Genomic DNA, 24,868 nt, shown 5'->3' with positions numbered 1-24,868 from the left:
ACGAAGTAACATCCCAATGGAAGCATGCTTTCATTTAACAATGAAGATAGATATGGCAAGAACCATAATTTCTGTCAAGGGGATTTAAAGTTAAGGTAGCCATTGGAAAAGCTGTTTTCCTTCACTATCTTTCTCTTTTTGAGTTTCTCATCCTTTAATGCGCTATTGTCATTAAATAGCCTTATGTTCTCCCTGGAGGAGGAGGTGAAGGTGGAGGTTTGTCTGCAGTGGACCTCTAGGTGTGCCCTGCCCAGCACCAGAGAAATCATAGGGCAGGCCTTAGGGCATTTGAGTGACTCCTGGAGCCCCAAGGATTTAATGTATTTGAGAATTCGTTTGACTTGAGAATTTGACAAGGACCGAGTAAGTTAAGATAGGGTGAATTGTGCACCACTACAACTGTTAAAATGATCTAATCGCTTAGGAGTTCATTTATACATACTAAAGTCTGAAAAACTGTAGACTTTGGTTTATATTGTATTCACGATAAGTGGTCACAAAAAATGAATTATTTTGTAATTGCATTTGTGTGTATACGTGTGTGTGTTATTTCTGGTAGTTTTTTGAGGGTACCATAAACCATAAATGTAGTTGTTTAAAAAAGTATTAGGGATAGGAAGCCCCTGGATCTTTTTGCTGGCCTTCTACTTAAAATTATTTGTCCTACTTTCATAAGGAATAGATAATTTCTCTTTAGTTACTATTGTGATGTCCAATTAATTTAGCATAGAGAATTAAAGATTATAATTTTCAAGTCTTGATACAGTTTGGAAGGAAAATGGATTTGGGAGAGTTAGGGCTACAGTTTTACCAGCTACAGCTGATAAAAGCTTTTTGTAGTAGAGTATTTGCTCTTAGAATATTTAGCCCAAATGTTTCCTTCTGAAAGTGGGCTGTGTTTATTTGTCTTCACTTCCCTAGAGATATTTTCATTTTATTGGTGAAATTGAATGTGTGCTGTTTTCTTCCTGAAGAGCCTGAGACCTTCTTCTAAAGGTATTGAATGGTGGTAAAGTATTTGGTAGTAACTACATTTTCTCCAGTGAGTTAAATTCTTAGTTTCTTGTACTCTATTATAGATACTGATATTGAGTGTTTTGTTTTGTTTTTTCCTTCGCTTTAGAAGATGCATATGCTGATAAGGAAATATTTTTAATTTTACCAAAAGGGATCAGGCAGACAAAATTATTTTTCCTAAGGTGCAGTAAGATTGTAAGCGCTATACTTTCCTATTTCTATAGGATGTCTGAAAATTCCGGAAACATAGGGAGATTTTTATTTTAAACAGTGTTAGTTTTCATTTTCTTTTCTTTTCTTTCTTTCTTTTTGTTTTTGAGGTGGAGTCTTGCTCTGTTGCCCAGGCTGGAGTACAGTGGCATGATCTCTGCTCACTGCAACCTCTGCCTCCCGGGTTCAAGTGATTCTCCTGCCTCAGCCTCCTGAGTAGCTGGGATTACAGGCATGTGCCACCACACCCCACTAATTTTTGTATTTTTTTTTTTTTTTCGAGACGGAGTCTCACTGTCGCCCAGGCTAGAGTGCAGTAGTGCGATTTCAGCTCACTGCAAGCTCCGCCTCCCAGGTTCATGCCTCCCGGGTTCATGCCATTCTCCTGCCTCAGCCTCCCGAGTAGCTGGGACTACAGGCACCCACTGCCACGCCTGGCTAATTTTTTATATTTTTAGTAGAGATGGGGTTTTAACGTGTTAGCCAGGGTGGTCTCAATCTCCTGACCTTGTGATCTGCCCGCCTTGGCCTCCCAAAGTACTGGGATTGCAGGCGTGAGCCACCAGGCCTGACCTAATTTTTGTATTTTTAATAGAGATGGGGTTTCACAATATTGGCCAGACTGGTCTTGAACTCCTTACCTCAGGTGATCCACCCGCCTTGGCCTCCCAAAGTGCTGAGATTACAGGTGTGAGCCATTGTGCCCGGCCTAGTTTTCATTTTCAAATAGCATGCTCAATACGTTTTTCTTCAAGCTCCAGACACTTTTGCGAGCAAAAGTACATAATTTTAAAGCCATGGATCCAATTATTAATGTGGAAAGGTAATTATGTTTTAAAAAATAAATTTTAAAGTATTTTTCCCATGGTTTTACTCTTTTCAGATACCTTACTTGTCAACAGAAGGCTCTTTGAAGCTACTACTAAGAGGTAGTAAGTCTCCACACCAAAGAGAAGGTGGGAAGGCACCCCCAACCATCTGGTTGCATGAGTCAAATTAGGCATCACTGTTGATGCACCCTTCATATCTAAAACAGTTTTAAATTCAGTTGACTTCAAGTCTTCTGGCTCCATCATCTCTGTTTCTACTGGGACTGTGACTTGTGGCCTGGACAACAAGTGCAGTGACTTCCTAACTAGCTTCCCTGAATCCTTTCAGATGCTCCCACGTGCAGATCCATTCTCCAGCTTCATTCAGCGTGAGCTTTTAAAATGCAAGTCTAATTATGTCATGTACTCATACTTAAAAAATTTCCTATGGCTCCCAAGACTGCAAGTACAGATAAAATCCTTAACATGGCCTAGAAAGCCCTCTGTGATCCGGGTTCTGCTGACCTCGCAGCCTCTTCTACCCTTGCTCTCTGGGCTCCAGCCTCTGTGGGCTAAGTAGTCCAGATTCTGACAAGTGATTGCTTTTGATACAGACTTTTGATATTTTGTTGTTCCTCCCAGCTGGGACTCACTTTTCTTCTCTTATTGCCCAGTTGACTTCTCATTCTTTGATTTCAGCTTAAGCGTCGCTTCTCTGACTGCTTCTGTTCCCCGATTATTGACTCAGTTACCTTGTGTTCTTCTGCATTCCAGCACTTGCCACAGCGGCATGCTAATGTTTCCACGAATATCTGATTGTGTTGTGTCTCCTGCAGTGGAATGTAAGCTCCATGAGAACAGGGGCCAGGTCTGCTTGCTCGCAGTTGTGTCTCTCATGTCTAGCATGGTGCTAGGCGCATGGTCAAAGCCCAGTGAATAGTTGTTGAATAAAAGAATGACTGGGATTAAGGACCTATTCAACATTCATAGTTGAGCATATATGTAATACGTATAACCCTGTGGATGTTAGTAAGTAATGTGGTTTGCAGTGAGTTGTGTCTGTTTTACTGGGGGGGATGTGGACTGTATCCCAGTGAAAGAAGGATTTCCTGTAGACTCTGATAGGACCCTAGAAATCATTTATTTTAGTTCTTCCATTTTATAGATGAAGAAACAAACAACCAGAGGAGCAAAATGATCTAGCTGGGTAGGTAACTATGTCAAGATAAATTTGTGTCTGACGTCCAAGCCAGAGATTTTCCTACTCTTCCTTAATGTTCCTTTGAAACACTGTCAGGAGTACATGTTCATTTAATCCATTTAATCTCCGCTTGCCCAAGGTATGGGTTAAAAAGGGAAGGCTGAAATTCTTCAGGTGAAGGTGATTATTTTGTTTTTTGACACTGCAGTTTTGCCTGTGACTAGCCTTATGAAGTTATTAATAAAAATACCCCCCATCCCTTTTTAAGATATGAGCATCCAGTAATTTCATTTCCTGGTATAACAGTATTGCCAAATAATTAATAAAATTTTATTGTCTACTCCATATGACTAAGTAGTGAAAAACAGACTTAACGAGTTTGAACTGTCATACACAGTGTGTTTTTTACCAGTTGTTGATAAGAAAAGTAGGTCATCAATATAGAAAGAATGTTTAGAAACATATTCAAGGATTTTTTTTTTTTTTTGCGACAGAGTCTCGTTCTATTGCCAAGCTGGAGTGCAGTGGCGATCTTGGCTCACTGCAACCTCCAACTTCCGGGTTCAAGCGATTCTCCTGCCTCAGCCTCCCGAGTAGCTGGGATTACAGGCGCGTGCCACCACGCCTGGCTAATTTTTGCATTTTTAGTAGAGACGGGGTTTCACCGTGTTAGCCAGGATGGTCTCATCTCCTGACCTTGTGATCCACCCGCCTCGGCCTCCCAAAGTGCTGGGATTACAGGTGTGAGCCACCCCGCCCGGCCTCAAGGATTAATTTTTAAGTGAGATTGCTAGGTCACTCATGTCTATAAAAGTTTTGCGGTTGGTGTGAGACCTCTTGGGATTAATTTGGCTCTTTGAGTTGTGTTCTGCTCTTTGAAGAGAGACACAGAATTAAGCTTCTGAGTCTGGTCTCCAGTGGTGCACTTTAGGGAGATGGCTGCTGCCTCAGGCGATTTTATATGGTTCTGCAGTGTTGTGAGTATTGGGGGGGGAGGGGGGGAGGGAGGAGGGGGGTCAGGTAGCGCCTGCCTTTGTCTTCCCAAGGGACGTTTCTTCAGCAATGCTTTTTCAAACCTCCAGGGACCAAAAGAGGTGGTTGTGTTATAAAGATGCTGGTGATAAGCAGAAAATTGGGAGATGTGGAGGGTTGTAAACATGTCATCCTTGCACATTATCTCTGTAATAGAAATATATATTTCTGTCATTGAAGAGCTAGAGATGATTTCGAAGTCCTTATATATTCTCACATTTTAGTAACTGCAAAATTTCTGTAGTGTCATTTCTATTATATTTTAAGTGAGTTACAGGCCTCATTATGGCATCTTTTAGTTCATAAAAGGGTCTCTCTTTAATAAGATGTGAGGGAATTACAGTTTTGTTTTGTTTTGTTTTGTTTTTTTAAGAGACACGGTTTCGCTTTGTCTTTTGGTATCAAGTTCAGTGGTGCAATAATAGCTCAGTGCAGCCTCAGACTCCTGGGCTCAAGGGATCCTCCTGCTTCAGCCTCCCAAAGTGCTGGGATTACTGGTATGAACCACCACACCCAGCCCAGTTTTAGGAATTTTATCTTTTGTCTTCAGGTTCATTATGTGTTACTGTTTTGCTGCTCATTTTACTTCTTGTCAGACTTGATTTTCGGCAGTCATTTTCATAGCGTCACATTGCGCTCTGCAATGCGCTCACTGCTTTCTGCTTCACATTGCCAGTGAGTGCTTAGGTTTGACTTTAGGTGGTCCCCAACCAAGTCTCTTTGTAAGAAGTTCCTAAAATGAGTATAGATTATAAAATGTAAATATACGAGTGCTCTTCTTTGAAAACTTTAAAAAGTATAATACCTCTTTATTATACCTCACCTTTTATTTTTATTTTAATTTTTTTGGGGTATCACTGTGTCCCCCAGGCTGGAGTGCAGTGTCGTGATCTTGGCTTACTGCAACCTCTGCCTCCTGGGCTCAAGCGATCCTCCTGCCCTCAGCCTCCTGAGTAGCTGGGACCACAGGCATGCGCCATCATGCCCGGCTAATTTTTTGTATTTTTGGTAGAGATGGAGTTTTGCCATGTTGCCCAGGCTGGTCTCCAACTCCTGAGCTCAGCCTCCCAAAGTTCTGGGAATACAGGTGTGAACCACCACACCTGTAATGTCTCACCTTTTAGATACTATCCTTGGGGTGTGTGTGTGTTTCTAGTGTTTTATGCATGCTCTTTCAGGTTGTTCCTCTTTTTTTTTTTTTTTTTTTGAGACTGACTCTCGCTCTGTTGCCAGGCTGCAGGCTGGAGGAGTGCAGTGGCGCGATCTTGGCTCACTGCAACATCTGCCTCCTGGGTTCAAGCAATTCTCCTGCCTCAGCCTCCTGAGTAGCTGGGACTACAGTTGTGCGCCACCACGCCCTGCTAATTTTTGTATTTTTAGTAGAGATGGGGTTTCACTATGTTGGCCAGGATGGTTTCAATCCCTTGACTTCGTGATCCGCCCACCTCGGCCTCCCAAAGTGCTGGGATTATAGGTGTGAGCCACTGTGCCCGGCCCAGGTTGTTCTTTTCTTGGACAAATGAGCACATAGTCCTCTGGCTAAGCTAAGGATTTTCAGTGAGAAGTAAGATTTGCTTCCTTGGTCATAACAGATACCCTCTTGTTTGTCTCAGTACATTTGAATGCCTACAGCTGGTTTCTGTATTCTGATTTTTCCATTTTTACTCATATTTATAAAGTGTAGGCAAAGTGCAGTTTCACATTTAAAGTGTTACACAAACTGGCCAACTGGACTGGGGGCTGTCAAAGCAGCACCCACAGGACAGAGCTCTAAGTGCCATTGTTGGCTGATGTGGAGAAACTGAATTGTATATATGATTCGGGATTGATTGTTGGAAAAGTATGACAGTTCATGGGCTGAAAAGTTGGAACTGCTCCGTACTTTGTAGTTCAAGGTCACTGCATCTTTCTCCGAAGTTCTTTATCTTTGGAGGAGTTATACGTCTTCAGGCTGAAACGTGACGGGCCTGGAATTGATGAGCTTCGGAACTCTCTCCAGGCCTAGCTCTGTGAGGCCCGAGCCTGGAGGCTTCTTGGTAGATCTTATTTGCATTTTCTCTTTATTCTTAGAAACTTTAAAAACTAAATGATATTGAGTTATTGAATTGAAACAAAATGCATTTTTACTGGTATGCCTCATTCTTGGCATCTTACCTGTTACCTGGATTAATAATGATGGGATGAAACTATTTGGAAGGCTATATAATACATGTGAATTTTTTTCCCTTAATTTTTACCATTCCTGGTGTCATAATCAATTGAACCAACATCAAGGCTATTCATACTTGCAGTCAGTCGGCCATGCTATGTGGTCAATAGTTTTTCTAGAAAAAACATTTTTTTCAACAAGTCCATATCAGCAGTGGAATGCAAATCTCTTTCAGCCAAAACTGCTGTGTATGAGGAGATCTGTTGTGTATCTGACATTTTGCTGTGCTTTATAGCAAATGTTGCATGTGGTCTTTTTTCTTCCTTTTTTAAAAACAGCTTCTATTAAAATAGGTAAGGCATGTTTTTTTTTCTTGGAATGTCTCATGTATGAATCTGTTAAAGAGTTGCATGCAGTAGAAATATGCAATTCGTTAGGTAAATTCTTTCTTTGAGTGTCACTGCTGGATTTAATTTAGAAAATTTGAAAAAGCTCAGCTATCTCATATTCGGAAATGATGATTTTTTTTTTTTTTTTTTTTTAAAGAGACATGATCTTGCTAGAGTGCAGTGGCATGATCATAGCATACTGCAGCCTCAAACTCCTGGGCTCAAGCAGTCTTCCTGCATCAGCCTTCTTAGAGACAGTGTCTCATTATGTTATCCAGGCTGGTCTTGAACCCCTGGCCTTAAGCGATCTTCCCACCTCAGCCTCCCAAAATGCTGGGATTGCAGGCGTGAGCCAACGTGCCTGGCCAAATTTTTATATTTAATCAGAGTACCTCCTATATTTGCTTTGGGTGTCTGCTCTCTAGTGAATGTGTATTCTGTGTAGGCTTATATATTATTACATTTCCCACTTCCTTTTTTTTTGAGACAGTTTCGCTTGTTGTTCAGGCTGGGGTGTAGTGGCACAATCCTGGCTCACTGCAACCTCCACCTCCTGGGTTCAAGCAATTCTCATGCCTCAGCCTCCTGAGTAGCTGGGATTACAGGCACCTGCAACCACGCCCACCTGATTTTTTGTATTTTAGTAGAGATGGAGTTTCACCATGTTGGCCAGGCTGGTCTCGAATTCCTGAGTTCGGGCAATCCACCTGTCTCAGTTGCCTAAAGTGCTAGGATTTACAGGTGTGAGCCGCCCTGCCCGGCCTCCATCTTCTTAAAAGGAATTTTTTACTGTTGGCATTGTCATTTAAATAACTGAGTTTAGGATATTTGTCTCCTCATCTGCTGTCTTACCTGCCTTTTTCTATTAAATAACACATCGGATCTCTTCTACATTAAAGTACCTGCCATACAGGTAACAGTGGCTTGGAGGAAACATGGTCTTTCCTCTAATGGGACATTTTAGAGTCTTGTGGTTGCCACTGGCTGAGGGAGCATTCTCTGCCCACTGAACGCTTGAGTAATCGACGCCCTGGAATGGTCTCAGCAAATGGGCTGAGCAGGATTTTGCTACTAGTAGGGGTTTTCCTGTATGTGTTCCTAGCAGGATGTGTTTCCTTTCATATGAACCATAGAAGTACATCTGCTGGAATCTTTAAACAGATAGCTTTTCAATAAACAGGAAAAATGTCAAAATTGTCATTTTTTATGAGATGGAAGTAGAATAGAGAAAATGTAACATTTACTCAGGTGTTTTGAGTGTATTTTATTTGGTGCTGTTGCAATATAAATACCCTGTCTTGTCTGCATTTTTTCCTCCTAACACCCTACATGTTTCCTATATAGCTTATAAGATAAGTTTTTTTTTTTTTTTTTTTTTTTTTTTTTTTTTTGAGACGGAGTTTTGCTGTCACTCAAGCTGGAGTGCAGTGACGCGATCTGGAGTTTTGCTGTCACTCAAGCTGGAGTGCAGTGACGCGATCTCGGTTCACTGCAACCTCTGCCTCCCAAGTTCAAGCAATTCTCCTACCTTAGCCTCCCGAATAGCTGGGATTACAGGCATGTACCACCAAGCCCAGCTAATTTTTGTATTTTTAGTAGACATGGGGTTTTGCCATGTTGGCCAGTCTGGTCTCGAACTCCTGACCTCAGGCGATCCACTTGTCTTGGCCTCCCAAAGTGCTGGGATTACAGGCGTGAGCCACCATGCCCGGCCCTTTTCTTTCTTTTGTATTTTGTGTTTTGAGACATGGTCTTGCTCTGATACCCTGGCTGGAGTGCAGTGGCATGATCATGGCCCACTGCAGCCTTGATTTCCTGGGTTCAAGCAGTCCTCCCACCTCAGCTCCCCGAGTAGCTGGGACCGCAGGGGTATACTACAACATCACACCCAGCTAATTTTTTTTATTTTTTGTAGATATGGGGTCTCGCTATGTTGCCTGGGCTGGTCTCGAACTCCTGGACTCTAGTCATCCTCCTGCCTTGTCCTCCCAGAATGCTGGGAGTACAACTATGAACCACTGTGCCTGGCATGTAAATTTTGTACATTTAACTTCACATGGTAGTATTATAAGAAGCATGCCTTTACACTCTCCTAGAGGTTGAGGATTATCACCTGACTAATAAGATGAAGGTTTTATTGCAAGAGTACAAATTTTCTCTGACACATAAAGCCTTTAAACCATAGAGGTAGACCTTATTTTTACTTGTTCTTGGTTAAAATATTCACCCAACATGTAAGAAAAATTTTAGGCCAGGCGCGGTGGCTCACACCTGTAATCCCAGCATTTTGGAAGGCTGAGGCAGGCAGATCATGAGGTGAAGAGATCGAGACCATCTTGGCCAACATGGCGAAACCCCATCTCTACTAAAAATACAAAAATTAGCAGGGTGTGGTGGCGCACACCTGTTGTCCCAGCTACTCGGGAGGCTGAGGCAGGAGAATCGTTGAACCTGGGAGGTGGAGGTTGCAGTGAGCTGAGATTGTGCCACTGCACTCCAGTCTGGTGACAGAGCGAGACTCTGTCTCAAAAAAAAAGAAAAAAAAAAAGAAAAAATTTAACTTTTTTGTTTCCTTAGATGTTAAGTATTATGAATATTAGTTATCAGCTTTTACATTTTATTTGAAGATAAAAAGAGGAGTGTGTTATCTCCTTATTAAAAATTTATTATGACAGTTGCTGGATAGTCAAAACCTGTCCCGTAATCCATTTTTTTTCTTTTTAAAGTGAAAACAAGTTTATTAAGAAAGTAAAGGAATAAAAGAATGATTACTCCATAGGCAGAGCAGCCCGTAATCCTCCTTTTTGGCCTTCAGTATCACCTGGAAAACTTGGTGAGGGAGACAACTGTCCATGTTTCTAAGATAGAGGTTTCAACCAACGCCCAGAGAGAGCATCTCATAGTTGAGCCTGTGTTCTCAACCTATTCCTGCATTGTCTCAAAGGTGTATCAATTTTTATTATAATAAAAACCATTCTAGAATAGTTGCTGTTGTATTGGAAAATAGGAAGAGAGTGATAAATTACATCTTAAAAAAACAAGTAAGGTTTGTATTTCCCATGTTTTGTAGAGGTTAAAAACTCTGTTGCATTATCTCCCATTGAAAGTAAGTTTATTTTGAAACTTGTAAATATTCCTTTGATTTGCTTAGTGAATAACTTACTGCTACATCGTCTTCCTCTTTATTACTGAGATGATCTTACTGTTGCAAGCAAGGGAAAGCCTATGCAGTTTTAAGAACTTGTACTTAAAAGACCTAATGAGCAAGCAGCTTTTCCAAAGTTGAACCACTCTCTGACAGGACATTTAAAATCATACCTAGTATTTCCTTGGAATTTGTGCCTATTGTGTTAGTTCAGGATTTTTTCATTTACTCTTTTTTTTTTCTTTTTTGAGAATTAGATCCCTTTATAAAATGCTTTAGTTTTAGGGGGACATTTTAGTCATCTAATTTATGATTTGATCAGTTTGGGACAATATAGCTGATAACAGAACTCCTAAGTTTGGTGATATGCCATCTTAATTTGGAAGTTTATAACTGAACAGTTTTTAAAGTGGTAAAACACTAATACCATTTGACAATGCAGACAGCTCTCTTAAGAAGAGGAAGTTTTTGTGTTTGGGATAGTTCCCAATTTTTCCTTTGTTTGCAGAGAAATTAAACTGCAGAAATACCGTGCTGAAATGGGAGAACATAAAATTCTGTAAAGAGTCCTTGATAAGTGGTGCCGGTTCTTTTATATGAAAATTCTACTCTTAGCCCATAATCAGTAGGGACTTGCTTAGGTTTTCTCCCTGGATAGGGAAAAGCTATTACTGGGCTCTTAAATAATAATTGCCAACATTTGTTAGACAGTATGTACTATGCTTCAGATTCTATGCTGAGTACTTTATAGTTTTTTTAAAAAAACAGTTTGGAGATACAATTCACATACTAGACAGTTCACTCATTTAAAGTGTACAGTTCAGCGGTTTATAGTATATATATATAATCAAATAATCTGCAACCATCAACACAGTCAATTTTAGAACATTTTCATTACCTTAAAAGAAACACACCAGGCATGGTGGCTAATGCCTATAATCCAAGCAGTTTGGAAGGCTGAGATGGAAATATTCCTTAAAGCCAGCAATTAGTTAGAGACCAGCCTGGGCAACATGGTTAGACCCCCATCTCTACCAAAAAAAAAATTAGCCTGGTGTGGTGGCGTATGCTTGTGGTCCCAGCTACTTGGGAGGCTGAGGTGGGAGGATTGCTCGAGCTCAGGAGTTTCAGGCTGCAATGAGCTATGATTGAACCACTACACTGAGTGCAGAGTGAGACTCTGTCTCTAAAAAAATAATAAATAGACCGAGCACGGTGGCTCACGCCCGTAATCCCAGCACTTTGGGAGGCCAAGGTGGGCAGATCACCTGAGGTCAGGAGTTTGAGACCAGCTTGACCAACGTGGTGAAACCCTGTCTCTACTAAAAATACAGAAATTAGCTGGGCATGGTGGCGGGCGCCTGTAATCCCAGCTACTTGGGAGGCTGAGGCAGGAGAATTGCTTGAACCTGGGAGGTAGAGGTTGCAGTGAGCCGAGTTTGAGCCATTGCACTCCAGCCTGGGCAACAGAGCAAGACTCCATCTCAGAAAAAAAAAAAAACCAAACCAAAAAAACCCACAAAACTCTAAGCAACCATGAATCTACTTTCTGTCTCTCTAGATTTGCCTATTCTGGACTTTCATATAAATTAGTATGTCGATTTTTGTGACTGGTTTCTTGTTGAAAATCAGTTGACCAAAGATGTATGAGTTTACTTCTGGACTTTAATTATATTCCATTGATATAAATGTCTGTCCTTATTCCAGTACCACACAGTCTTGATTACTGTTGCTTTGTAGTGAGGTAAGTTTTGAAATCAGGAAATAGGAGTCTTCCTAACTTTTTCTCTTTTTTCTCCCCAGGGTCATTTGGGTATTTTTGGATCCCTTGCAGTTCCAATCAATCCCTTCATCCATTTCTACAAAGAATTCTTCTGGGAGTCTGATAGGGATTGCATTAAATCTATATCTTAGTCTGGGGAATATTGCCATCTCAATGCTAAGTCTTCTGATTTTTGAACGTGGAATTTCTTTTCATTCATTTGTGTCTTTAATTTCTTTCAACAGTATTTTGAGTTTTCAGAGTATGAGTCTTTCATCTCCTTGATTAAGTTTATTTCTAAGTATTTTATTTCTGATGTATTGTGAGTGGAATTGTTTTCTTAATTTCACTTTTGGATTGTTTGTTATGATTTTATAAAAATACGGCTAGGCATGGTAGCTCACACCTGTAATCCCAGCACTTTGTGAGGCCAAGACAGGAGGATCACCTGCGGTCAAGAGTTTGAGACCAGTCTGACCAACATAGTGAAACCCTGTCTCTGCTAAAAATACAAAAATTAGCTGGGTGCAGTGTAGTCCCGGCTACTCGGGAGGCTGAGACAGGAGAATCGCTTGAACCCCGGAGGCGGAGGTTGCAGTGAGCCAAGATTGCACCACTGCGCTCCACCCTGGGTGACAGAGCAAGACTCCATCTTAAAAAAAAAAAAGATTTTTATATATTAATCTTGTATCCTGCAACCTTACTGCACTTACTAGTTCTTTTAGTGGATTCCTCGGGATTTTCTGTATATAAGATCATGTCTTCAGCATACAGAAATAGTTTTACTTCTTTCTTTCCAATCTGAATGTCTCTTACTCCTTTTTCTTGCCTAATTGCCTTGGCTAGAACCTGTACTACAATCCTGAATAGAAGTGGCAAGGGTGGACAAGCTCATCTTATTCTTGATCTCAGGGAGAAGGCATCTTTCGCCATTGAATATTGAGTTAGCTGTGGTATTTTCATGGATGCCCATTATCAGGTTGAGGAAATTCCCTTCTATTCCTAATTTCTTGAGTGTTTTATCATGAAAGAGTATTTAATTTTGTCAAATGCTTTTTTTTTTTTTTTTGATTCAGAGTCTCACTCTGTTGCCCAGACTGGAGTGCAGTGGCACTGTCTCGGCTTACTGCAACTGCTATCTCCCGGGTTCAAGCAATTCTCCTGCCTCTGCCTCCCGAGTAGCTGGGATTACAGGTGCCCACCACCATGCCTGGCTAACTTCTGTATTTTTAGTGGAGATGGGGTTTCACCATGTTGCGCAAGCTGGTCTTGAACTCCTGACCTCAAGTGATCCCCCTGCCTCAGCCTCCCAAAGTGTTGGGATTACAGGCATGAGCCACCATGCCCAACCTCAAATGCTTTTTCTGTGTCTGAGATAATTGTGTGATTTTTTTTTTCTTCTATTGATATAATGTGTTACATTAATTGATTTTCAGATGTTGACCCAACCTCGCATTCCTAGGATAAATCCCACTTGATTGTGGTGTATAATTCTAATTCTTTTTCTGTGTTGCTTGATTTCGTTTGCTGGTATTGTTGAGGATTTTTTTGCATCTGTATTCATAAGAGATATTGGTCTGTAATTTTCTTGAGATGTCTTTGTTTGGTTTTGGTATCAGGATAATACTGGCCTCATACAATTAGTTTGAAAGTGTTCCCTTCTTCTCTATCTTTGGAAAATTTTGTGAGTACTTGGTATTTTTTAAATGTTTGATAGACTTTAGCAGTGAAGTCATCTGGGTCTGGGCTTTCTTGTCTGTGGTTGGTTTACATTCTTTTTTTTTTTTTTTTTTTTTTTGAGACAGGGTCTTGCTCTGTCACCCAGGCTGGAGTGCAGTGGCGTGATCTCGGCTCACTGCAACCTCTGCCTCCCAGGTTCAAGCGATTCTTATGCCTCAGCCTCCCTAGTAGCTGGGACTCCTGGCTAAGTTTTGTATTTTTAGTAGAGACTGGGTTTCACCATGTTGCCTAAGCTGGTCTCGAACTCCTGACTTCATGTGATCTGCCTTCCTCGGCCTCCCAAAGTGTGGGGATTACAGGCGTGAGCCACCATGCCCGGCCTACATTCTTATTACAGGTATCATTCCCTTCATTTTGTGGATGGGAAACTGAGGCTCAGAGAGGTTAAGTAATTTGCTAATATGTTGCAGAGCTCAGATTTGAATCCAAATTATCTTATGTCAGTTACTAGGATGACAATAGTAGCTAGTATTTATTGAGTGATTAATTTTGTGTATTTAACCATACAAGGTACTATTATAGCATAAGAATCTCCTGCCACCATCCCATCACCAATTGATCATTTAATGATCACTTCAACTTTATATGCATTGTACCCATTTTTGGATAGAGAATTTTACACTTAATGGAGACTTAGTGACTTGCTGTACTGTACCACGGCCAGGAAGTAAATAGTACAGCTGTGCTTCTCACTTATGAGGCTGTCTGACTCTGGAGTTTGCTCTCTTAATTGCTATACTCTATTATGTGCCTGGAGGGCCTGAGACATTCTGTGCAAGAAAAGCGGCTATGCCACATGTACACAGGTGAGCCCAGATCAGATTTGACCTTGGAAGTGAATGGGCTCACACTGCCCTTCAAGCTCCGCTTAGAGATGCCTGACTCAGCACAGCACTGCGGAAGCACTGGCTTTTCTTACCGTCTCTGCCCTGTAGCTAACATTCTACTCTGTGATTGTAGCAAAAGAACTTCTATATCATTCTATCCACGTGTATTTAGGATGAAAATAAGTATGCATAATATGGAAATAACTTTTTTTTTTTTTTGAGATGGAATCTTGCTATGTCGCCCAGGCTGGAGTGCAGTGGTGCGATCTTGGCTCACTGAAGCCTCCGCCTACTAGGTTCAAGCAACTCTCCTCCCTCAGCCTCCCGAGTAGCTGGGATTACAGATGCCTGCCACCACACCCGGCTAATTTTTGTATTTTTAGTAGAGATGGGGTTTCACCATGTTGGCCAGGATGGTCTTGATCGCCTGACCTCGTGATCTGTCTCAGCTTCCCAAAGTGCTGGAATTACAGGTGTGAGCCACTGCGCCTGGTGGAAATCACTTTTTAAGGTAGTTTAGTATGTATGTCAGCCAGAATATTTGTATAGTATCTTTCAATGAAGACAAAGCATTTTACATATTTATATTAATCTTCATATTTTTATGAGGTTAGATGGTATCTGGCCTATTTGAGTGAAGAGGAAAAATCATCTCTCTTTTTCAAGTGAGAGGCCTTCCTCAAATATCCATTCACATTTAAAAGTGAGGTTCTAAAAGCTGACCTTATGCCTGTGTGAGTGGAGGGGCACATTGAATGGTGGACCTCACTGAGGGCAGTGATGTCTGATCTCTTGTGGGGTAAGGCAGGTGGTATCTTGGGAGCCAGGAGGAACAAGGGGCTGGAGGCCCCACTGTATAGAACCAGGCTGTCAGTGAGGCACCTGTTCACACCTGTGCTGGGTGTCATCCAGTCCAGGGCCCATAGTCAGGCCTCTCCTGGCTTCTGCTGGGGAGAGGGCAGGCCAGTACCCTGGTTGTGCAGCCCTGGACGGAGGGGATCTGGGTGTCCAGCTGCTCCTAATTCAGGCTTTCAGTCATTTTCTCTGTAGCCCCTCTCCCACATCCCTGTCTTTGGAGACACACAGTTTCTCCTTGGAGTGTTCTGGGGATTCACAGTGGGCCTTGATGTCCTTTTTGTTCGCTCCTCCTGAGACTCAGCTGAGTAGAGGACACTCACACTTCAGTCAGTTACACGTGCACGACAGCTTTCCATCTTCGAAAGTTTATTGTCATATTTGCTCTCTTGTAGCCTCTTTTCCAGTCCTCTTGTCCTTTCATGTTTTTACCTGCTTTTATTTTTTGCTTTCATTTTATTAGGATTTTAGGAAGGAGTGGAGATAAGTGCTGTTTGTGTTTCTTTTGTAAATTCTTCATATCCTTTGTCTAATTTTCTGTTGGGTTTTAATTGTATGAATTTGTAAGAACGTTTTATTTATGAAGGATGTTAACTCTGACATGGTGCAATCCTTTTTTCTTCTACATTAGCTTACTTTTGAAACACTTGCTTGAAGATGCTGGTAGGGATTGCAGCTTCTATAACTTGTACAGATGGTTGCAGATGGTTGTGTGGGGAAGTGGAGCCCGAGACCAGCTGGCTGTACGTTGGCTTTTGTATAGATGTGCTTTCCTTTTGCTTTTCACCACCTCATGGAAGCTGTCTTATCTAACTCACGCTTGAGAAGTATTCATATTGATTCCAAAATGAAGGACCCTGGCCACGAATCATTTGCCATCTCCTCTACCAAAGACTCAAAATGTATGGCCCTGGTAGTCAGCTGGGAAAGTCTGGCAATAACAGCTGGGCTAAGGAACGTGGATGCTCAATTGCCTGCCAAGGGTCTCTTACTTCAGCCCGGCTACATGCCCCCAGCATTGGAGAGAGGCCACTTTCACACATGCCTTGGAAGGGTAAGAGACTCTGGCAAAAATAAATTCGTCTCTCTGCATTTAGCAGTGGGCTCAGGGCCATGAGGAAGGGAATTAGAGGAAAGGAATTAGCAACAGCCCACCATGTGTCTCGTCTGGCATGAGTGGACAGGTGTTAGCTCTCCTGTGTATATAAGGATCTGATTTTCAGCCGATTTGTCGATGTTGAACCATGTTCCATTTCCACTTAGATTTTTATCCAGGCTCCTTCTATCTAACCAACATGAACAGAATGTCCTGCAGTAGCACATAGGAAAATTACATTGGGTGCAGTCTAGGAAGTCTTAATCAGGGAGGGCCTGGTGATCTGAAAGCACAAAGCTTTCAGTGTCTATCAGATGATTTAGTCGAATTTGGAGTCTGAAATGACACATAAGACAGCCTAGGAACCTAGCTCTGTGTCACCTCCCCTCCCCTTCAGAGTCCCTGGTTTACTAGGGAAGTGGCTGTGGTGGATGATCAGCTCAGTGAAAACCCAGCCTGGTTTTGTTTCCCCCCGACAATAGCCCCTGCATTTTTCCTTTCCTAGGTCCCAACTGTTACTGCTGTATCACTCCAGGCCTTCCTCAAGTCTGGTTTACTGTCAAATAGCTTCCTAGCCCAGTACCTGGCTTTGAGCTTGTTCCTGTGTAAGCTGTCCAGTGTGCTCCTGCCACATTTACTGTCATCCTAAACATCACTTTGATCACATTGCTTTCCATTTAAATACTTTTGCTCTGCTTTTCCCAGACCTGGCTCTTACCCGTTAGGCTGCTTTAGGCTGACTTTTCCTGTTTCTCACTGTGTACCACTTAGCACTAGGCGGTTTGGTAGTGAGTTGCTCTGATTATTACGTCTGTGTTAGAAGGAGATTAGAAGGCTTTTGAAGTCAAGGGTGATGGCTGTGTCTTTTGAATTCCTCCCATAGCTATTCTTGTTGAAACACTCTGGGGAATAGACATAATTCTCAGACAGCAGAGTGTTGATGTCTAGGGAAAATGTTTACAATCTGAAAAATTACCTTGGCAGGCTGAGGACAAAGCCACAAAATCGTAACTTGTTTTTCGGCTTTCTTCAGCCTCACCTCTACCAGAGAATTTCACTTTGGAGTTTTCTTATCTGTAAAAGGGGAAGGGTTGAAGTACATTATCTGTCAGCTCCCACCCAACCCTGAAAGGCTAATTTTCTTTAATTCTTTCCCTTAATCTTTCCATTGAAATTAAAACTGATGAGCTGTTTCTGGATCTTGAATTAGGAATTTTTCATTTCTTTGTAATTCTTTCCCTGACGCATTTTGCAGTTGTCTCCGGGTATGTGCTGCTAAAAGAAATTTGGATTGCAATTTGGCTACTTTTTAGGAGAGCAGACAAAATGCCATACCATTCTGTTTTTCCTACTTGGAGCATTTCATTTGTAAAAGTAAAGCTTTCAGTTTGGTGCATAATTCTAACATAATTCTCACTCTTCCTTTGCAGACACGATGAGGCGAGTGGTACGACAGAGCAAGTTTCGGCATGTATTTGGGCAAGCGGTGAAAAATGACCAGTGCTATGATGACATCCGGGTTTCTCGTGTGACCTGGGATAGTTCCTTTTGTGCTGTCAATCCCAGATTTGTTGCCATAATCATAGAGGCAAGTGGGGGAGGAGCGTTCCTTGTCCTCCCTCTGCACAAGGTAGGTAATTTGATCTTCCATTCTGGTAGACACCCTCTGATAGTCTCCATACTTTTTCCTTAATAGATTGACAGTTCACTAAGAATTGTATTTGTGAAACCATTAGACTCTGATGTAATTGAGGTTAAGTTCCACACGCCTTACTAACCACATCAGTTTTTCTCTAACAGAGAATCATTAAATAGAATAGTGACCTCTGTTCTGGGGATGCCCTCTATGGATGAAAAAATTATTATAACGATGTTGTGAGCATGGGCAGGCATAGGAATTTTAAGATTTCATTCTTAATCATCTGCTTTTCACAAAAATTTTTCTTTTAGAGTGCAGTTTTAAAAACTGGCTTTTACTCCAAAGTAAAGTTTTAAAAACAGTTACATTTTCAAATGGGCAGAAATTTGTAAGATAATATTCTCTTTTTTTGTGAAGTCATAAGGACGAGCCCTTTTTCTTTTCTTAATTTCCTTTTTTTTTTTTTTGAGTTGGAAATGGAACAAGAACTCAAGAAAATGTCCTCAATATAGATTTCAATTCTGGACAATAGTAAGTTTCAGCGTAGGATTTAAACAGTGTTAACAAGTGGTAGAAATAAAGGATCTTTACTGAGAATGGTTCTATGTTTTCTTCAACTTCAGTAGGGTTCCAAGCCCTCCTCCTTCCTTTATCCTCCCAGAAAGCCTGCTCCAAGGTGGGAGATTAGATAGGAATTTTGTGCATTTGCTGACCAATCATGAATACTGCAGATCAAAATCTATAGTTACTTTATCAGCAAATCCCAGAACTGCAAATAATGAAGAAAAAAAAGCTGTGAAGAGGGCCTAGAAACAGTTGTTTTCTAGTTAGCTTTTAGGAGGAAAATGAGTTTGGTGAGTCCTGAGCTCCAATGATAAGGGCTAGGTGCTGGTGAGGATGCAGATGTTGGGTCGTATGACAGCTGTTTCCACTCTGCTGAAAACAGCGGGGGAAGTGGATCCCCGCTGTTTCTGAGCCCCTTATATTCAGGGTACATCTCATCACAATGGATCATGTGATTCTGAGAGTGGTTACAATAAAGTGAATTTCTGTCAGAGGGTTGTTTCCCATTGTATGTTGATGTTTTTTCCTTGGGAAAACTCTCATTGGGAAAATGTCCAATTCTCTTGGACTTTTGTTTCAGAGATGCTGGTGACTAACTTGTTTTATTATAACTCTAATTTTTACTTCAGTGGCCAGATAACACAGTAGAACCATCTCCTAACCGAAGAAGGGAGATGGGTGCCTTTGGGGAACAAATTTGATACGTGTTTTCAAATGTACCTTCTTATTGGCGAAGATGAATCTTTTCATTAAGTTGAAAATTTATTTTTTATTTAGATACTTTTATTTCTGTTCAAAAAATTGTCATTCAGTGGCAGATAAGTACACTACACTGTTATAAGTGTTCTTCATCTGGTTTTGGAGTGGGGATTTGAACTCAAGGCCAGTTGCATTTGGTCTCCACATTGTTTTAGCTTATTCCTTCACCAAGAGCAAGGGGCATTTGGAAACTTGACATTTTACTGGTAGGCTTTATGGCAGCCAACTGAGAAGACAGCCATAGCTTGTTAGCTAAGGTCAGACACTGGAGCACCATGATTTGTTTTGGAGTTACGAGTTTTTATTTCCCCTTTTATAGACTGAGGGATAAATGTAAGACTTTTTTTTTCCTTCAAAGAAATGGAACAAGCCAATTAAGAAGCACAAAATAGACATAATGAATGGCTAATCTTCCTCTGAATTCAGACATTTCCTTTCAACTTTCACATCCACAAAAGTTCTGTGAGTTCATCTTTGCTTTTACAGACCATGAGAAACTGAGTTTCACTTATCCCATTTGAGGGAGACCTGTGTGCAGTGCCCCAGCTAACTGATCTTATGATTTGGTTTTTCCTTGCATTCAGTGACCTACACTTAATGAATATGTCCTTGTATTTCATTCTTTAACCAGCATTATGGGAACTAGGATAGAATAAGTTGCTTTACAAATTGTCATGTTTAGATGAGGTGTTGCTTTTTAGAGGAGCATCGAGGGTCTTTCCCAGGCTATAATACTGTCTGTCTAGCTTTGCTCCTTAAATATGAGTTTGTTTTAGAGGAGGTGACATTGGTATAAGCTAAGCCCTGTGACAGCCATTGGAAATAAGATCAATACTTGGGTTTCTATAATCGATAGGTTCATGAGTACTATGTGAGATTTTTGTGTATTAAAGTGTGTGTATTTAGCTCTTAGCGTCAATGTGGCATAGAGGAAAGATCACAAATCTGGGAATTGATGAGCTGTGGAGTTCAGTCCTGGCTCAGTCACTGACTTGTAGTGGGACGTGGATGTGTCTCTTTATCCTTCCGCTCCTCTGTTTCTCTCTCTGTAACATAAGCAGCTGTGTATAAAAGTTATTTTCTGGCCGGGCACAGTGGCCCATGCCTGTAATCCCAGCACTTTGGGAGGCTGAGGCGGGCGGATCACCTGAGGTCAGGAGTTCGAGACCAGCCTGGACAACATGGTGAAACCTCGTCTCTACTCAAAATACAAAAATTAGCCGGGCATGGTGGTGCACACCTGTAGTCCCAGCTACTCAGGAGGCTGAGGCAGGAGAATCACTTGAACCCGGGAGGCGGAGTTGCAGTGAGCTGAGATCGTGCCACTGCACTCCAGCCTGGACGACAGAGTGAGACTCCGTCTCAAAAAGAAAAAAAAGTTATTTTCTGCCTTGGAAATTCTAGATCATGTCAGAAATGCTTCTCACCTTCCATGGTTCTCAGCTATGAAGTGATTTCCAGTGCAGTTGGTGTGTACTCAAAATTCAGCAAAGAAAACATTTTTGTTCCATTTTTGTCCCCCTAATTCAATGTATAACCTTGGCAAGTAGATGGCTTTTTACTCCTGGCTGCTTTTTCACTAAGGCAAAGCTGAGCCCAGCAAAGAGGAGTGGTCCTGTGGTCCCTCATGACAGTCATGTGCCTAGGTAGTTCTCAGTAGGATCTGCTGTGGCAGGGCTTGGCCCGTGAGCCCTGGAGTGTCAGGTGACACTTGCCTTTTTTTTCTTCTAAGTTGCTGTTCCTACCTGAGATGCTGGCTGGTTACCAGGCATCAGTAGCTGGTAGAAAATAGAATGATCTTCCATGTTATCAGAAAACCTACATTTCTCTATGGGGCTGACTGCCTTCTTGATGTCTACCTTATAATTTTGGTATAGTCATGAATATTTGAATAATGGTTATACATTTTACAGTTGATATTTGATTGTTTACACAATATGAGTGAGTCTTCATATACGATTAGTTGGTTTGATTGTCTGTAAGCAGAGTACCTGCTGTGTGCCAGCATCTGTGCCCTCCAGGAGCACTTGTGTCTAAGAAAGCATCCTGGCAGATTGCTGGTACTGAGGTGTTTGTCTCCTCATTAGAAGTACAGCCTCGAAGAAGAAATATGATGGGGACTCCAACTACATGGTGAACCCATTAATCCCTTTTCAGTACAGGGCTTTGTAATACTAGGGCTCTTTACCCTGGAAAAGAGACTCCTACAACTTTAGTGTCTTGGCAACTATGAAATAGTTTTATCATGAGGTGTTGCTTTGGTTTAAAGGCAAAGAAAAACTAAATTCCCAATTATAATATGAAGTTATGTTTGAAATCAAGATAGCAAGAAATGATGTTTAGATGTGTGTTAGGCTCCAATACATGTTGATAGCAGCCTGGCATGATTTTAAACACGAACCTTAAAAGATGGATATGGCTTTTAATAATTATCTCATGGGCTTCTGAGAATGTTTTCCCTTTTTTGTTTCTGGTTATAGACAGGCAGGTTAGTTTTGGTGATGCGTTTGGGACTCTGTACATAATAATACTGAATATGTACACGTTGGAATTAAGGTGGATTATGACCCTTTCAGAAAGGCTCCCATTTGAAAACATGGTTTTCCATGAATTTCTTTTGAAAGCTATTTAGTGTCAGCAGTAAATAAGGCTTCTTATTGCAACCTCATGAGGCTTGTGGTTAGATTCTGGGAGAATGTAAAATAAGTTAGACATGGTTTCTGTCTTCCAGGACTTAAAATCTGAAGTGAAAAGAGTAATAGGGATAAATACATCAAAGCACATGCATATACAAAGACACACACATATGCAGCAAGCAGCACACTTAAGAATGAATGTATGCTTATTTTAAGCATATGGTTTATGAGGTGTTTGTTAGGAAGGTTTTATTAGGGAAAGTGGGATTTTTGAAGAGGTCACTGCCGGAGGAATATAGAAAGTCCTCAGTCCTGAGGTGGGTTGATTTAGATTAGCACACGTGATTCCCACTCTCTTTTGTAATGCTTCCATCAAGCTGTGGCTTGCCACTCTGCCATGACTTTTCAAGGTGTGGCTTAGTGCATTTACTTATTCTTTAGTCCTTCAGAGGATGAATAATAGCAGTCTTGCTGAACATAAGTTGGCTTTGTGGTTTTGGCTATGAGGAATACTTTTTTTTCTTGCCACAACTGCACAAGCTGCCTTGTCTCAAGAGCACACAGGTTTTCAGCCCTCTGTGTAATCTACCACGTTGGCATGAATAAGCCTTTCCTTTGTGGAGTAGCCACACTCGTGACGTAGATAGAACTGAGACATTCCCTCCCTATTGTGAACCATGGAGGGCTCATACACACCAGTGTTTCTGGATAGATACACATACAACCCCCCCGTCCCCTCCCTCCCCCCACACACTTCATATCACAACAAGCCTGTAAATCCTGCCTTAAACAAGTAAGAGGGGGAGGAATCGGTAAGAATTATATGCTCTTGATCTCTTGACATTCTCTTGGCTGGAGGATGCGAACTAGATGGCTCCTGTCTTCCCAAATTGCTTTCTTTCTCCCTTCCTTCCTTGAGTATTGTGAAATACTGTGAAGCAACTTTGGTGAATTGGAATGATAGCTGATTTCACCCTCACAGAAACTACCTGGGACAAGAATGCTGCTCTGGCCAGGATAGGATGGGTATGGCCAGGTCTCTGTTATCTTTTTGGGTCATGATCTCTTCTTCTCTCCCATGAGCTCCTTTGTTGTAGCTGTGTGGTACTTTCTTATACGCAACTGTGTTTCTCCCATTTATTTTAGGAGCTGTGTGTGGGAATATTTGGGATCTTGCTTTATTTATGTCTGTGAACCATTTTTCAACTCATTTTGCAGTTTTTCATCTAGGATTTTATGAAAGAATTTAGCTCTACAGAAAATCATTTGAAAGACTGTTTTTTTTTGTTTTTTTTTTTTTAGTTCTCCCAAGGGTGATACATAGCCAGTCTTCTAGATGCATAGGATTAAGAGCTCATTGCCTATAATAGCATATATTAGAGCATTAGGACTTTAATTTCTTATAGAACCTAGGTTGATGAAGGCTGCTTTAGAATGTTTCTGTCATGTTGGTTGAGGAAGAGATCTTGATTCATTTCAGTCAGTATTCCACTAATGATGATACTTGGTGGTCTTTTCTTACTGTTCATTATCCAGCTCAGATGTTGCCTTTGATTATTTACTGAAACAGAGGAACTCATCCATTGGGTTCTCTTAGTTGCTTCTTCATACCACTGGTACCACAGCCTGCGTTATCACATTATTAAAATTATTATTCACTTAACGGAGGGAGTGGTTAGAATTATATGCTCTTGATCTCTTGACTCACTTGGATAGAGGATGCAAACTGGGTGGCTATGTATATGGTAGCCTTTTGTGCAGGTTCTCCAAAAACTTGCCTTACTATGTTGTGGTAGGTGGCCTCCAACACTGAATAGGGCTAGCCTGTGTAACCATAGGGTATGGTGGAATTGATGGAGGGTGAATTCTGAGACTAGGTCATAAAAGCCCACTGGCTTCTACTTTGTCTCTTTTGGAGCTGCCATGTTGTGAGGATACTCCAGCAGCTCTGTGGCAAGGTCCATAGGACCTCCTGATGACTGCCAGCACCAACTCAACCAGCCATGTGATGAGCCATCTTGAAAGTAGATCCTGCAGCCCTAGTAAAGCCATCAGGTGACTGCAGCCCTGGCTGACACTATCTCGTGAAAAACCCTGGGCCAGAGCCACCCAGATAAGCTGTTTTTGAATTCCTGATCCTTAGCAACTGTGTGAGTAATAAATGTTTATTGTTTTAATCAGCTGAATTTTAGGATAAATTCAGGATAACTTGTTAATCAGCAGTTGATAACTAATACATATATTCTTAGACTGTATTACGTGACTCATAATGTTAGTTCACACAATTCATATATGAGTAATTCAGAGTGACTTAAAAGGCTTTCTGGTAGTTTTGAACACTATATTTCCACCTAGCCTTTAAGAAAAATCTACATAGAAATATAATATCTATATACATATAAACATTCTTAAGTCCTAAGTGAATAATTGAGGGATTCCTTTCAATAGCAAGAGAAAGTTATATGGCAAGATTTTGTTATCCTGTATTCCATGGTACCTTCATATAACCTAAAAAATGTGTTATAAGATCATAGTCATTATCTCGTACTTAACTTCAATTGTGTTATTAGTTTTTAGGAAATAATGTGCAATGTTAACATTGATGGGACTAAAAGTGATGTTTTATTTTCTTCTTTATAATTACCTGCACTTAAAAATATTTTTTTACAATGAACTTATTACATATTGAGATTTTGAAAAATATTATCAGTAATATTAACAGAGTACATATAAAGAGCTAACTATTGCTTAAATGTTTGTGAAATTTAACACAGTACTTTAGAAAAATCACATTCATTCATTCACATACTCATTCCTTAGTGCCTGCATGTGCAGGGACCTGTGGTGGGTTCTTGCTTTTTTTTTTTTTTTTTGAGACTGTCTTGCTCTGTTCCCCAGGCTAGAGTGCAGTGGTGTGATCTTGACTCACTGCAGCCTCCACCTCCCAGGTTCAAGCAGTTCTCCTGCCTCAGCCTCGTGAGTAGCTGGGACTACGGGTGTGTACCATCATGCCCGGCTAATTTTTATATTTTTAGTAG

General features: G+C 41.1%; 1 protein-coding gene across 6 annotated transcripts in view; it reads left to right on the top strand.

The window, feature by feature from the left end:
- CORO1C (coronin 1C) overlaps positions 1 to 24,868 on the top strand; it is an 83,197-nt gene that overhangs the window by 11,708 nt on the left and 46,621 nt on the right. For 3 of the 6 annotated variants that reach the window (XM_001147913.8, XM_016924122.4, XM_009426176.5), the window contains exon 2: positions 17,663 to 17,862. In XM_001147913.8, the coding sequence (XP_001147913.1) occupies positions 17,668 to 17,862 (195 nt within the window). In that variant the 5' untranslated portion in view covers positions 17,663 to 17,667. Of the gene's footprint in view, positions 1 to 13,517; positions 13,792 to 15,767; positions 16,191 to 17,662; positions 17,863 to 24,868 lie in introns of those variants that run through there. The other 3 variants (XM_063786032.1, XM_054664649.2, XR_010148145.1) reach the window with 3 other exon arrangements.

The sequence above is a fragment of the Pan troglodytes genome, chromosome 10 (genome assembly GCF_028858775.2).
Source record: "Pan troglodytes isolate AG18354 chromosome 10, NHGRI_mPanTro3-v2.0_pri, whole genome shotgun sequence".
NCBI classification, from domain to species: Eukaryota; Metazoa; Chordata; class Mammalia; order Primates; family Hominidae; genus Pan; species Pan troglodytes.
Note: the sequence above shows the minus strand (reverse complement) of the source record. Positions and strands in the feature narration are given on the sequence as shown.